The sequence below is a fragment of the Dendrobates tinctorius genome, unplaced genomic scaffold, assembly GCF_039654945.1.
Source record: "Dendrobates tinctorius isolate UK_male_01 unplaced genomic scaffold, ASM3965494v1 ptg000386l, whole genome shotgun sequence".
NCBI lineage: Eukaryota > Metazoa > Chordata > Amphibia > Anura > Dendrobatidae > Dendrobates > Dendrobates tinctorius.
Genome location: NW_027362052.1, coordinates 842,855 through 857,392, shown reverse-complemented (window position 1 = coordinate 857,392; position 14,538 = coordinate 842,855). Strand labels below are relative to the sequence as shown.

Here is a 14,538-nt window from a genome sequence, read left to right as displayed (position 1 = left end):
TACTCCTGATAACTGCACTGACTTGACACCAGGCATTTTCAGATGCCTGAAACCCAGGTGCAGCCTATGCAGTAATATTGCTCATAATACATTCATCTTTTCACATCCATTCACCTCAGAAAAATTCACCATCACTAACCACCTGTCCTGTGTGTCTTCCTTTGTCATCTATGTCATCCTTTGTCCTTGTCCTAAATTGTATGTTGGCAGAACCACACAACCCCTTCACTGTAGAATGAACTCTCATAGACACAACACTAAAACTGGGTATCAAAAACACGGTTTGTCACCTCACTTTGATTTATTTCACCAAAGAGATTTTTCTAAAGCCATCATTTTTCCTATAGAACAGGGTTCCCCAACTCCAGTCCTCAAGGCCCACCAACAGATCATGTTTTCAGGATTTCCTTTGTATTGCACAGGTGAAGCAATTATCACATGAGCAATACTAAGGAAATCCTGAAAACATGATCTGTTGGTGGGCCTTGAGGACTGGAGTTGGGGAACCCTGCTATAGAACACATCCCTGAACACGTTTCCAATAGAACCCAAGCACTGAATAGAAAAGAGGTCTATTGGATTTATAAATTAAAGACAATTGGTCCCTATGGCCTCAATATTATCAATGATGCTTTTATCTGATAGAAGAGGGGGAAAGGGTTTATTCTTCACACCACCACAGTCAAGCTTAATGGTCTACTGGACTAATACCTTACATTTGCACTTCATAGTCTGCACTTGCACTTCATGAGCCAGGTTCTAATACCCCTTGAGGACTCACCTTTTTTAACTATAGCCATGTTTCAACCTCGTGATCCTTAGCACTCTGTTTCATATTTTTTGTACTTTTACATAATTTTATTTTTTCTTTTCTATATAGACTCTTATTGTTGTGTTTTCTATGTTTGTCATTAAATCTCATTGTTTTTATTCTTTTACCATTTTTGACCTTTACTTATATTTTTTTTTTTTTTCTAAATAAAGTGACAAACAACCCCTCAATTTATTCTTCACACCAACACAGTCAAGCTTAATGGTCTAGTGGACTAATACCTTCCATTTGCATTTTATGAGCCAGGTTCTAATACCCCTTGAGGACTCACCTTTTTTAACTACAGCCATGTTTTAACCCCGTGATCCATAGCACTCTGTTTTATATTTTAATTTTTTGTACTTTTACATATTTTTATTTTTTCTTTTTCTATATATACTTTTATTGTTGTGTTTTTTTATGCTTGTAATAAAGTTTCATTGTTTGGTTTTTTTTTGTTTTTTTTTCTTTGACCTTTGCTGATTCTGTTTGACCCTGTATTGGCGCATTTTTTCTCTATAAGTATGTTTCACTGTCTTCCAATGTAATCTACCCTGATAAAGTGAGCCAGCAGGCTCAGGAAACGCGTTGGCTGAATAAAGAACCCTTTACTCTACCAGAAGCAAGCGCAGTCCTTATTGCACTTCCACGTCATTTCTGCAATTCTGTCCTAGGACCCTGTGCAGACTTGCTGCTGCTTCTCAAGCGTTCTTGGGTGTTGTGACTTCCTCACAACCCCAATAGGTGAGCACCTTCCCTACTGTTCCACAATTTTAATTGTTTTATACGGATTTCACACAGTGGATGCGCCCTGTATCTCTCCTTTTAATACCCTAGGATGTAATTCATCTGGACCAGGAGATGTAAATTTATGTAAATTAGCTAAGTGTTCCCTCACCATCTTTCTGTTTATGGATGAAGTAGATTATTTTATTCCTTCGATGACACCTTGAAGATTTTTACCACTTCACCCTTTTCATCTTGTAAAACTCCTATAGCATCTTTGACTTTTCTTTTGCTTTTGACATACCCCCAAAATAATTTTTTGCAGCTTTTGGTCTCCTTTGCAAGCGTCACTTCATTACTGGCTTTAGCTCTTCTAACTCTTGCCCTGCATTCCCTGCAAACAGCATTATATTCTTCTTTAGATATGTCCCCCTCTTTCCATTTAATATACATTTCTTTTTCCTTTTGTACAAGTGATAAGTTCTGTGTTCATCCATCCTGGTCTCTTTAAATGCTTCCAATTTTTCCTTCTTTTTGGAATTGTTACCAATTGTGCAGTGAGAATCTCATTTAGGCTAGTTTCACACTAGCGTAAGGAGGAGCTGCGTAGGGATGCGGATGCCCTCCGTGAACCTCTGCCCACTGCCGCACCTCCTCCGTTCAGCTCCACCTCCGTTGGCATACGGCCTGTGTACCCTATCTTTAGCATTGGGTACGCAGGCCGTGCCGATGTATGCGGATGCCTCTGCATGCGTCATTTGACGGTGCAGTGACCTGCGCCAAGCGCAACGTGTTGGATTTTGTTTCCTCTGACAGAGTCACCAGCTTGCATTTCTGGCACGTAAAGTTTGACTTTTCCTATGGCAAGTCTGTAAACATTATAGTGCACGTTGCAGCCCACCATATGGGTAATTACCTTCTCCATGTTGAACAAAATGAGTTTCTGTGGAATCTGATACCGTTTGTCTCACCTGGTTACATTCGCTGATGCTGCTGAACCTGCTGTAACCTCTGCTACTGCACTAGCTGCTGCTTTGACTCCTGCTGCTGCTGTTGGTTTCCTGTTGTGTCTGCTGCTGCTGGTTTCCTGTTGTGTCTGCTGCTGCTGGTGTTCCTATTTTTGCAACTGAACTAGTTGCTTAACAATTTCCTCCATGCTTTCAGACTGTATTTGCAATGCCTGACACCACACAAAAAATTAAATAGGTGCATACAGTATCTGAATTTGCAAAAAACCTGCTATAAATAGTACATCAAACCCCTCTTTATCACCCCCTTAGTTAGGGAAAAATAATAAAATAAAAAAAGTATTTATTTTGCTGTAGCTGCATTTAACCATGACATTTAATCTTTACACTGCAATCGCCTCTGCTCTCTGAGACTTGACTCCCGCATTTCATCCACCAATTGTAGGGTTTCACTTGCTATGGTAGGCATTAGGCCTTAACCCTTTACCCCCAAGGGTGGTTTGCATGTTAATGACCGGGCCAATTTTTACAATTCTGACCACTGTGCCTTTATGAGGTAATAACTCTGGAGCTTCCATAGATCCCGGTGATTCTGACATTGTTTTCTCCTGACATATTGGACTTCATGTTAGTGGTAACATTTCATTCATATAACTTGCGTTTATTTGAAAAAAATAGAAATTTGGCGAAAATTTTGAAAATTCCGCAATTTTCCAACTTTGAATTTTTATGCTCTTAAATCACAGAGATACGGCACACAAAAAACTTAATAAGTAACATTTCCCACATGTTTACTTTACATCAGCACAATTTGGGAAGTTATAAGGGTTAAAAGTTGACCAGCGATTTCTCATTTTTATAATGGAATAACGTTTACACGGGCGCTACCTGATTGGAACTAAAAACTCAGATGCAGCTGGTAAGAGAACAGGACTGTGTCAATACCTTACAAATAAGGCACATTGTAAGACACTAATAAACCTGTTTTACTACTACTGCGATCTGATTAGAAGTATTCGACCTTTTCTTACTTTTGACTCTGCAAAAACTCTTACTGTTTCTCTTATTCATTCTCGTCTCGACTATTGTAACTCTCTTCTAATCGGTCTCCCTCTTACCAAACTCTCCCCTCTCCAATCTGTCTTGAATGCTGCAGCCAGGATCATATTCCTCACCAATCGTTACACCGATGCCTCTACCTTGTGCCAGTCATTACACTGGCTACCCATCCACTCCAGAAATCAGTATAAACTTATTACCCTCACCCACAAAGCACTCCATGGCTCAGCACCACCCTACATCTCCTCCCTTGTTTCAGTATACCACCCTACCCGCGCCCTCCGTTCTGCTGATGACCTGAGGTTAGTATCCTCAATAGTCAGAACCTCCCACTCCCGTCTCCAAGACTTTACACGTGCCACGCCAATTCTTTGGAATGCACTTCCCAGGTCAATACGATTAGTCCCCAATCCCCACAATTTTAAGCGTGTCCTGAAAACGCATTTATTCAGACTGGCCTATCGCCTCAACACATTAACCTAACCTATCCCTGTGTGGCAGAGCCAAAAGTTTTACCATAACCAGGTTCCCCGCATCATGTTCCCACATGCTTTATGCATCCATTAGCCCTCTGTGTCTGTACTGTTACACACTTAACATTATGGCTGGTCCATACAATCAGGGCAACTGTTACCACCCACCTTTCGTGTCTCCCTCTTTCCTCATAGACTGTAAGCTTGCGAGCAGGGCCCTCATTCCTCTTGGTATTTGTTATAATCTACTGTATGTGATTATTGTTATGCTGTAATGTCTATTGTCTGTACAAATCCCCTCTGAAATGTAAAGTGCTGCGGAATATGTCGGCGCTATAAAAATAAAATTTATTATTATTATTATTATTATTGGCTGCAGCTGGGTGAGCGAATATATAAGGATGGGTTGTCAGGCATCTGACACAGCCCTGACGAAGAGGGGAGCCCCCCCTCGAAACGCGTTGGTTTGCGCCTCTCGCGCACCCGTCCTCTGCTCTGTTTGTGACGTCACAGCAGTTCTGCCCCCCGACACCGCCGCGTCCTCGCTGCTACTTCCGGCCGGAGTACACGAGGTGCTGGCGTCCTCCCGCTCTCTCACCACACGCGGCACTGCTCATCCTCCTTGTCAGCAGCCATTGCTTCGATAGTTTGCGGTACTCCACAAGCGGTATAAGTAAGTCTATAATAGTGCCACCAGCACTAAATGCTCATTGCCATTCCGCTGTAATAAGTTAATCATTTTTCATCTAGTGCCTTGTTATCCTGCGCCGGATTAGCTGGTAGAAACCATCACAAGCTTCCCATTAGATTTCACTGCCCACTTGGCAGGTTCCGTCATCCACATAGTGCATATAATTCTCCTCTACAGACAAAGTCCCGCTGCACTGATTAGTGTTCCTGCCTACTCCAACTTTTCATCATTTAAAAGCAGTAAGTGCAGACGTGTTCCTTTTGGGACTTTGGTGTCCAACTTATGACCATTATCATTTACTATTTCAACCCCTTTTTTTCTGTACAGCACCATGGTATTGATCCATGAGCAATTAACTCTGTACTAACGAAATAGAAACGGATAGAAATTTACTAGTGAGTATAGTATATTCATGAGTTGCAACATGGGTAATTAATATTATTGGTACTCTAATTTCAAATTTTACTTCATCAGTATCACCAGCTACTACAAGAATACCATCCCTACATAATTAGGGGCGAAGTATCCACCAGTTAGAAACTTGTGACTACATAGAATACTCTATCAATTCCTACAGTCAAAGTAAGTACCAACAATATCTCATTTCATTCATGCCTATATACATCAGCTCAGTATAGCGCGGTAAGCCCTATTACTACATGCGGTAATCTGATTTCTCATTTTTGCAACACTATTTTATTTTTACGGACCACCTCACATTTGAAGTCACTTTGAGGGGTCTATATGATAGAAAATACCCAAAAGTGACACCATTCTAAAAACTGCACCCCTCAAGGTGCTCAACACCACATTCAAGAAGTTTATTAACGCTTCAGGTGCTTCACAGGAATTTTTGGAATGTTTAAAAAAAATGAACATTTAACTTTTTTTCACAAAAATTTTACTTCAGATCCAACTTGTTTTATTTTACCAAGGGTAACAGGAGAAATTGGACCCCAAAAGTTATTTATGGACCAGTACTTGGCGTAATTCACTTGATTCACTCTGTACAGAGTAAGCAGCATCTCATCATTCACTAACCTAGTTTATTATTATATAGTGATTTAGGTAAATTTGTGAATAAGGGTAGTGTCACGATTTCCACTGTTTCTGTCTTTTTGTTACTTTGTGTCTGGTCTGTCAGTCTGTGCTGCAATCATTTCCCTTAATCAGGCTTCTACTTCATCATGCTAGTTCCTCCCCCCAGTGTCAATCGTACACTTGCTGTTGCCTGTGGAACATTGATCCCTCTGTGCCTGACCCAGCTTGACGTCATTCTCTTCCCGGACTCAGACCCTTTGCTTGTGACCTGACTTTGCTTGTGCCTGCTCCCTGTAAACTATTTATGCTGTACATGGTGGTTATATGGTCTATGTGAGATATTATATGAATTTTGTATATATTTAAGGTGGGCGGTATCTTGTTAGTGATTGGTGTGCATGTGCCTCCACACTATGTAAGGCTGCCATTTCTTACATTTGACATACTTGATAAAGACCAATACTGGTCAAAACATTGTACAACGGCGGAATAAAGGTTTTCTTCTATTTTTTCACCCGGATTGGATTCTGCTTCTTTTTGACTTGTTTGGAGGATTTTGTTTCCAAATGGGTTCACTGGAATTGGACAGTGCATCCACACGTTGATGTGCTGTCGGCTGCTTTCCCCCTTTTTTGAACACCTGAAATACCCATGAAAGCTGGGGTGACTGAGCAGACTGTATGTGTCTTAAAGTTGAAGAGAGACAAGCCAGACAATGCACAGGCTTGTGCTGTTAACCACAAGTATCAGTGGTTGCTATGGATGATAGCAGTTTGTTTGACCGTCCAGTGCTAGCTCAGCAATGTCTGAAGTAGTCAGGGTCTATACCAGGGGTGGGGGACTTTTCATGCAGCCTGCAGGTCCCTGTAGTCCCCAATGCGCGGGTGGCAGCCGTATCCTGCTGGCTGCCGGGCCTTTAATCCCGAAGTGCACGGCACGCAGCGTTCATTACAGAACACAGTCTGCCCTGCACATGAATGATGACGTCATCTGGGTGGGCGGGTTAGCGCCCAATGCTCTCCTGTCCTCCTGTCCTGGATAAGGAGCTGCTGCTAGAGAATCCAGAGCGATCTCTGTTCTGGCAGCTCTGTGCTTCCCCAGGGATCTCTGTGCCGGCAACATAGTGCTTTTCTACTGGTGATCTGTGCCCCTCAGCTATGTACCCCCAAGCTATGCAGCTATGTGCCTCCACTATGTTTCCCCATGTGATCTGTGCCCTCCAGCTATGTTTCCCCATGTGATCTGTGCCCTCCAGCTATGTGCCCCTCTGTGATCTCTGTGCCCTCCAGCTATGTGCCCCCCTGTGATCTCTGTGCCTTCCAGCTATATGCCCCCTGTGATCTATGTGTCCCCAGCTGTTTCCCCATGTGATATCCTGTGATCTCTGTGGGGGGCATCAACATACTCAGGACAAATTGCACAACAACTTTTGGGGTCCAATTTCTCCTGTTACCCTTGGTGAAAAAAAATTGGGGGCAAAAATTCATTTTTGTGAAAAAAAATAAGATTTTTTATTTTTACGGCTCTACATTATAAATTTCTGTGAAGCACTTTGGGGTTCAAAGTGTTCACCACACATCTAGATAAGTTCCTTAGGGGGTCTACTTTCCAAAATGGGGTCACTTGTGGGGTGTTTCCACTGTTTAGGCACATCAGGGGCTCTCCAAACGTGACATGGCGTCCGATCTGGGTTCCAGTCAATTTTACATTGAAAAGTCAAACGGCGCTCCTTCCCTTCTGAGCTCTGCCATGCACGGAAACAGTGGTTTACCCCCACATATAACTGGTTGTACAGGAGAACAGGGGCACCTGCAGACAGTATTGGTATTCTAAATGGATCAAGGGGATCTGAATAGAATAAAAGAGGTTTGTAAGGGACAAAGAAGACTGTAAAGTACACATAAGGCACATGTTGGTTAAGAGGAGGTCAAAGGAGCCTGAAGATGAGCAGAGCTGTACGGAGATAAATCAGAGCATAAGAGTCTGATGGAAGAAAGAGGCATCTGGACAGAATACAAAGGGTCTAGCGGGAGACAGAGTCTTCCAAACATAACTAAGAAGGGAGCAGTTGGGTTTGTTGTCGTAGCCGCTGCTAAGGGTATGGTGTAAGCAAGCACAAACCATCCTGAAAGCCCACATACACCATGAGCTTCATGCGCGGATAATGAAGGACATTGGGAAATAAGGAATATTTCAATCTTATAATGAAAAGCTGCAGCGCTGGTATTTATTAGTCTACCCCCGCTGTTGTGAGCTCATCTGTTCATTCACCTTTTGTGTCCAAGGATCTCCATCTTCTGGTGAAGGAAGGTAGTGAGGCTGATTTGGATGAAAGAAACCAAACACCTGATCAGGTGGATGGTGACTGGGTAACGGGAACTTCAGACTGGATATAAGGCAGCCGACGCCCTTCTGAGTTGCTGGTGATTTCTCTGCTGGATTCTTGGAGACCAGTCTGATTCCTGCTTCCCAAAGATAAGTTTTTGCTCTGCTATTGAACTTATTAGTTTTGGTTTTGTTTACCTTGTTTTTTTGAGTTCAGCCATCCCCGGCCAGGGGTGTGCTGGATTCTTATTTCTTGATCAGTGTTCTCTTTTGCTCTGCTTTCAGAATATTCTGAGTGCTGATATAGGGTTTGAAGTCTAGTGACTTCAGGGTCCTTTTTGCTTATCAGTTGTGTTGGTAATATTTTTAGCAGGGTTTTCTCGGATTGCAGACAGCAGCTTTTCTGTCCTGTCCTTTTTAGTTAGCTTGGGCCCCATCGTTTGCTCAACCTATCTTTCTATCTGTGTTAGTGTTTTCATCTTGTTTCACCGTCATTATATGTTGGGGGCTGCCTATTGCTTTGGGGTCTGCTCTGAGGCAGTCAGTTTTTCTCTTTTCTCTCTTTAGGCTTATTTAGATCTCCAGCTGTGACGAGGTGTCTAGGATCACCATAGGAACACTTCACGGCTACTGCTAGTTGTGTGATAGGATTAGGGGTCTACAATCCTCTAATTTCCTACCTCTCTGATTTTCTGGGCTGAGCTTGTGTTTTGTTTTTTCCTCCTCGGTGACTCAATCATAACACCCCGCTTTGTATATAGTCAGGAGGTGGTAGGCGAGTATTTGGTGATTCTGGGTGAGACGTAACAAGTCATCACAGCTCCCACAGGAGATACATGATGGAGACTCCACTTACATCTTATTACTTAACTAATTAACATTTATGTGCCTTTCTAGTGACGGCTGTAATGGCAGCCATGGTCCAAAAAGTGAATCAAATGGGTAAAGCCAGAATACAACCAGAAGCATTCGCATCAGGTACGGTAGGACAGTGGGTGGCACGTTGGAGCACTCTTTACCTTGGCAGCGTCTGCTGGTTGGGATTGTATATGTGGGGATCACAGTGGGAGTCACAGTGGTGGTCACAGGGGGGGTGCTGCTCATTGATAATGAGACTTCACAGAAACAGGCCACATTTGGTCCATAGAAGTTAAAGAAGTCAGATGTGTTCCCAGCCGTGGTGTCAGTCACAGTAATATTACCTAAAGAAACAAAGGAACACTATCATTAGTCCTGGCAAGCATGTATGAGAATGATCCCATCATCGGGCATCGCCATACGCCATGGCTGGATTGTGGCAATCAGATGAAGTCATAAGGGTGTGTGCACATGCTGCGGATTCTGCTGCGGATTTTGCAAAAGTGGGTCAGTCCCTCGATCCTTGTTCACATTCACGTCACTTGGCAATTGAAAAGGTTTTAAATACTAGAGTAGGACTGTCCCACAAGGGTTGCTGTGACGTGGCGGGATGGCTTGTACATTATTTTAATCAAAATTATGTTTACTAAATACCCTTATTATTATTATTACCTTTATGCATTATTTGCAGTTTATTTTTTACTTTTCATTTCAGGATATTTGTGCTTTTTGCTTTTTGTTTTCTCAGGTCAAAAGACCTGCGGTTTATCTGCGGATCAGCCTGCGGTTTTGCCATGCGGTTTGACACCTCTACAATGGAGTAGGTGTAAAACTGCTGCGGATTCCGCACAAAGAAGTGACATGCTGCGGTTTTGAAACCGCTGCAAATCCGCACGGAAAAATCCGCAGCATGTGCACTGCGTTTTTTTGTTGTTCATTGAAAATAATGGTACTGTACACCGCAGCAAAAACTGCTGCGGATCCTCAGGGCCAAATCCGCTGCGGATCTACAGCAGAATCCGCAGCGTGTGCACACACCCTAAGAAGGGGCTGCAACAATCTCTGCAGAATTAATAGCCTGTAAGTCAAAATGAATTATACCAACCTACAACTAAAAACCAGAGCACTGACCAAATGTTACAGGAGCATTTCCTGGCACAAAAGTAAAAACTTGTAGATATATGGAAAGTGTTAAAAAACATTCACATACCTGAGATGATGAAAAAATAGCCTCAAAACTGAAAAAAGGGATGAAAAAGGTATGAGTTGTGTGCTACATGCCTTCCGCTGACCTGTTCTACATCTAACCTCCTCCTACCTGTACTACACTTTCTTCTAACCTCCTCCTACCTGTACTACACGTTCTTCTAACCTCCTCTTACCTGTCCTACACATCCTTGAAACCTCCTCTTACCTGTCTTACACTTTCTTCTAACCTCCTCCTACCTGTCTTACATTTTCTTCTAACCTCCTCTTACCTGTCTTACACTTTCTTCTAACCTCCTCCTACCTGTCTTACACGATCTTCTAACCTCCTCTTACCTGTCCTACACGTTCTTCTAACCTCCTCTTACCTATCCTACACTTTCTTCTAACCTCCTCTTACCTGTCCTACACATTCTTCTAACCTCCTCTTACCTGTCCTACAGGTTCTTCTAACCTCCTCTTACCTGTCCTACACTTTCTTCTAACCTCCTCCTACCTGTCTTACACGTTCTTCTAACCTCCTCTTACCTGTCCTACATGTTCTTCTAACCTCCTCTTACCTGTCCTACACGTTCTTCTAACCTCCTCTTACCTGTCCTACACGTTCTTCTAACCTCCTCTTACCTGTCCTACACGTTCTTCTAACCTCCTCTTACCTGTCCTACACTTTCTTCTAACCTCCTCCTACCTGTCCTACATGTTGTTCTAACCTCCTCTTACCTGTCCTACACGTTCTTCTAACCTCCTCTTACCTGTCCTACACGTACTAACCTCCTCTTACCTGTCCTACACGTTCTTCTAACCTCCTCTTACCTGTCCTACACTTTCTTCTAACCTCCTCTTACCTGTCTTACACGTTCTTCTAACCTCCTCTTAACTGTCCTACACTTTCTTCTAACCTCCTCTTAACTGTCCTACACGTTCTTCTAACCTCCTCTTAACTGTCCTACACTTTCTTCTAACCTCCTCTTAACTGTCCTACACTTTCTTCTAACCTCCTCTTACCTGTCCTACACTTTCTTCTAACCTCCTCTTACCTGTCCTACACGTTCTAACCTCCTCTTACCTGTCCTACACGTTCTTCTAACCTCCTCTTACCTGTCCTACACTTTCTTCTAACCTCCTCTTACCTGTCCTACACGTTCTAACCTCCTCTTACCTGTCCTACACGTTCTTCTAACCTCCTCTTACCTGTCTTACACGTTCTTCTAACCTCCTCTTAACTGTCCTACACTTTCCTCTAACCTCCTCTTAACTGTCCTACACTTTCTTCTAACCTCCTCTTACCTGTCCTACACGTTCTTCTAACTAGCGAATATTTCAATGTTCAGTTCGGATTATGATCGCTGAATTTGCAATTTTCAAACCTAACTGAACGCCATTCAGCTCAAAGGGAGGCAAAAACAAACGCATGCACAACACCTTGTTGCGGCCCCAAATGCTGCCAAAACATATCAAATGAGGGGCAGACCCCAGGAAAGTGGCCTCAATTCACCTTCAGTACAGATTGTAGCATGGCACTGCAGCAATCAGCCAGGCATGAGGCATCGGGGTCTGGGAGAGCATTTGCAGCTTTCAATTGAACGTCACAGTAAGATGAGGTGGATGAGGGATCGGTGTAGGCCCCCTGTGCTGGGAGCCCTGATACCACATGCAACACCTCTACCTGCTTTCAGGCTGAGCCACACTCAGGTGGCACACATATCAGTTTTCTAGACTACCATTGTCAGAAAAATGTAAGGATATTGACACAGGTAGTTGACTCTAAGGAAGTGGAGGCCTGACGGTCTCGGAGGCCTACTGCTACAGGCAACACAACCAGGAGTGTTCACATTTCCAAAAATTATTGGGCGACACTACCAAAGTGGCTTCAATTTCACCATAGTAGAAATAGTATAATAGGCACCGACAGGTCTTCCACTACACCCAATCCAGCAGATGGACACCCAAACAGGAGTGTTCACTTTTAAACAAATGAGGGCCTTACAACACAGAAGTGGCATCAATTTCACGAGAGTAGAAACAGTGCAATAAGGACCAATAGGTCTTCCCCTAAACCCATTCCAGCAGATGGACACCCAACCAGGAGTGTTCACATTTTAAAAACTGAGGTCCTGACACCACCGAAGTGGAATAACTGTCACGAGATTAGAAATAGTATAATTGGGACCAAGACATCTTCCACTACAGGTAGCCCAGCAGTTGTAGACCAACCATGACTGTTCACATTTCCACAGCAGGCACAGAAGCGACGCTAAAGATATCACAGCGTGCAGCTACGTGACATTAATGCATCACACTAAAAATGCAATATCACCTAGTCTGTACAGACTGCGATTGAGTTGCAAAAGTCCCTGGAGATCCATGACTTGTTCATCTTGATAACACTTAGGCGGTGTACACTTTGAGGGGACAGCCGGCTGTGCTTATCCATCAGGACACCACCAGCAGTGCTGAAGACAAGTTCTGAGAGAACGCTGGCTGCCGATAAACTTCCAAGGCGTGTGAGGCAAGCTCAGGCCACTCATCCATTTTGGAAGACCAAAATGTGAAAGGGTCCAAACCCTCCCTGATGGTATTTATATTCATGTCAGAGATTTACTTTGTCTATCCCACTTTCCAGGTCCAGTTAGGAACTTGGGAGAACGAGAGAAAAAAGGGGAGTCACAGATGATATATGTATAAGAAGCGGTACAAACCTTATTCAATAGAGAAGTTAATATAAAATCACACAAGTCACAGTAATCAAAATAGTCCCAGACAATATAGGCAGGATGGAAACACCTCCACACGGTATAAGTGTCAGGTATAGAGGACAATTAATAGTCCCACAACCAGTAAAACCCAGGAAAAGCCCATAGTATGACCACACATAACTACACGGGGAATCCCCACCGCAAATAAACAAAATCGGGCTTACCAGGGTTACGGTAACAACAGGGAGGTGATTCCAGGCCAGATGTCCACCATCCAGGCCAGATGTCCACCAGTTAGGAACTTTCAGCTCTCTGGTGGCCCCCTTATCCTCAGGTCAGTCAGGTAACTACATCTAGGATAAGTAGTCGCTAGAAAGGTTGCCTTGCTGTGTACTGGCCATTGGGCACTCTGCTGTGAGGGCGATATGTATATCCCCAGTCTCAGGCAGAAAATACACACATAAACCTCCGTTCCGTCACTGCCAGTGTCACCCAAATCCCCCAGAACACTTTGCTGCCACCAGCTCCTCGCTTGATATGAAAACCAATATCGGGTCAGGAGCCCATCCACAAGGTAGCGTAGTTTAGTGTGGAGGACATGGCGGTTCGTTCATAGAGCAAGAAAAACGAAACTAGTAAATTTTATAAGTTTACTCCAGAAAATATATGCAGTGTTTATAAAAATACAAAAGATGTTACAAAACAGACAAAATACAGTATATACAGACAGTTAGAAATAAAAGGGATTAAAATAAGAACTTACACATCTCAATCATTGGTATGCCGTGTGGAAGAGGGGGGAGGAGAAACTTCCCAGAACAAAGGGGAACAAATGCACAGCTTCCTGCAGCTGATCCTACAGAGAAAAGACCACTTCCTAATCGAGCATCCTAGATTTATACCTTTCCCTTGCTGACCTCACTGGGGGGGCTGAGCTAGAGGAGAAACGACCCTTTTTAAAAAGTTCTTAAAAACTTCTATTTGTCATAACTCTGGGTAGAAACCTCGGAAAGAGATGACAGGGGTATCATTTTTCTTATTATGACATTATGTTTCATTCAAGACCAGACATGACGTGTCTGGGTGGTGCAGACAGGCAGAAATCCGTTTTTTTGTTTCTGTCATCCGCACAAGCTACAAAACACAGCTGTGAATAGCTCTAATTATGCAGATTCCGGAAATATAGTAGTAGTAGAAAAAAATATATAAAGTGCTCTCAGTGAGAGAAGCAAACTAGGAATCTTGTGGGTGTGATACCTTTTAATGGCTAACAAAATATAGTGAATGATGTGTAGGGATTCGACTCGCTTAGGTGCAGCGGGAGACAAACATGAGGCACGTTCCTTTAAAATTTCACCAGGTTTATTACTCCATAAACCATAGACAGCATAACACTGAAATGTAACCTTCACTTCAGGCAAAGGAACAGAAATGTCCGTGGCTTCAGACTCAGACTGAGAGTCTCAGCACATGCTGGGAGCTGTAGTCCTCCCCATATACACTCTCTGTAGTGTCCCACCTGGACACATGGAAGTCTGTCCACACTCAGACAGACTCCCTCACACTCTCTCACATGTGCCAAACACCTCAATTACATAGCCCTGTAACCACACCCAAAGGGGATCACATGGCTATGACATCACTAAAGGTTGTATAGACACACACAGGCTTCCCTGACACAGTG

General features: G+C 43.3%; 1 protein-coding gene across 3 annotated transcripts in view; it reads right to left on the bottom strand.

Annotated features, from left to right (window-relative positions):
- The window catches only part of LOC141076078 (IgGFc-binding protein-like), a 364,579-nt gene that overhangs the window by 160,834 nt on the left and 189,207 nt on the right, over positions 1–14,538 (bottom strand). For all 3 annotated transcript variants that reach the window (XR_012227404.1, XM_073563325.1, XM_073563324.1), the window contains exon 3: positions 9,114–9,296. Coding sequence is in view for 2 of the 3 variants with exons in the window: in XM_073563325.1 (XP_073419426.1) it covers positions 9,114–9,296 (183 nt within the window). In the remaining variant the exon portion in view is untranslated. The remainder of the gene's footprint in view (positions 1–9,113; positions 9,297–14,538) is intronic.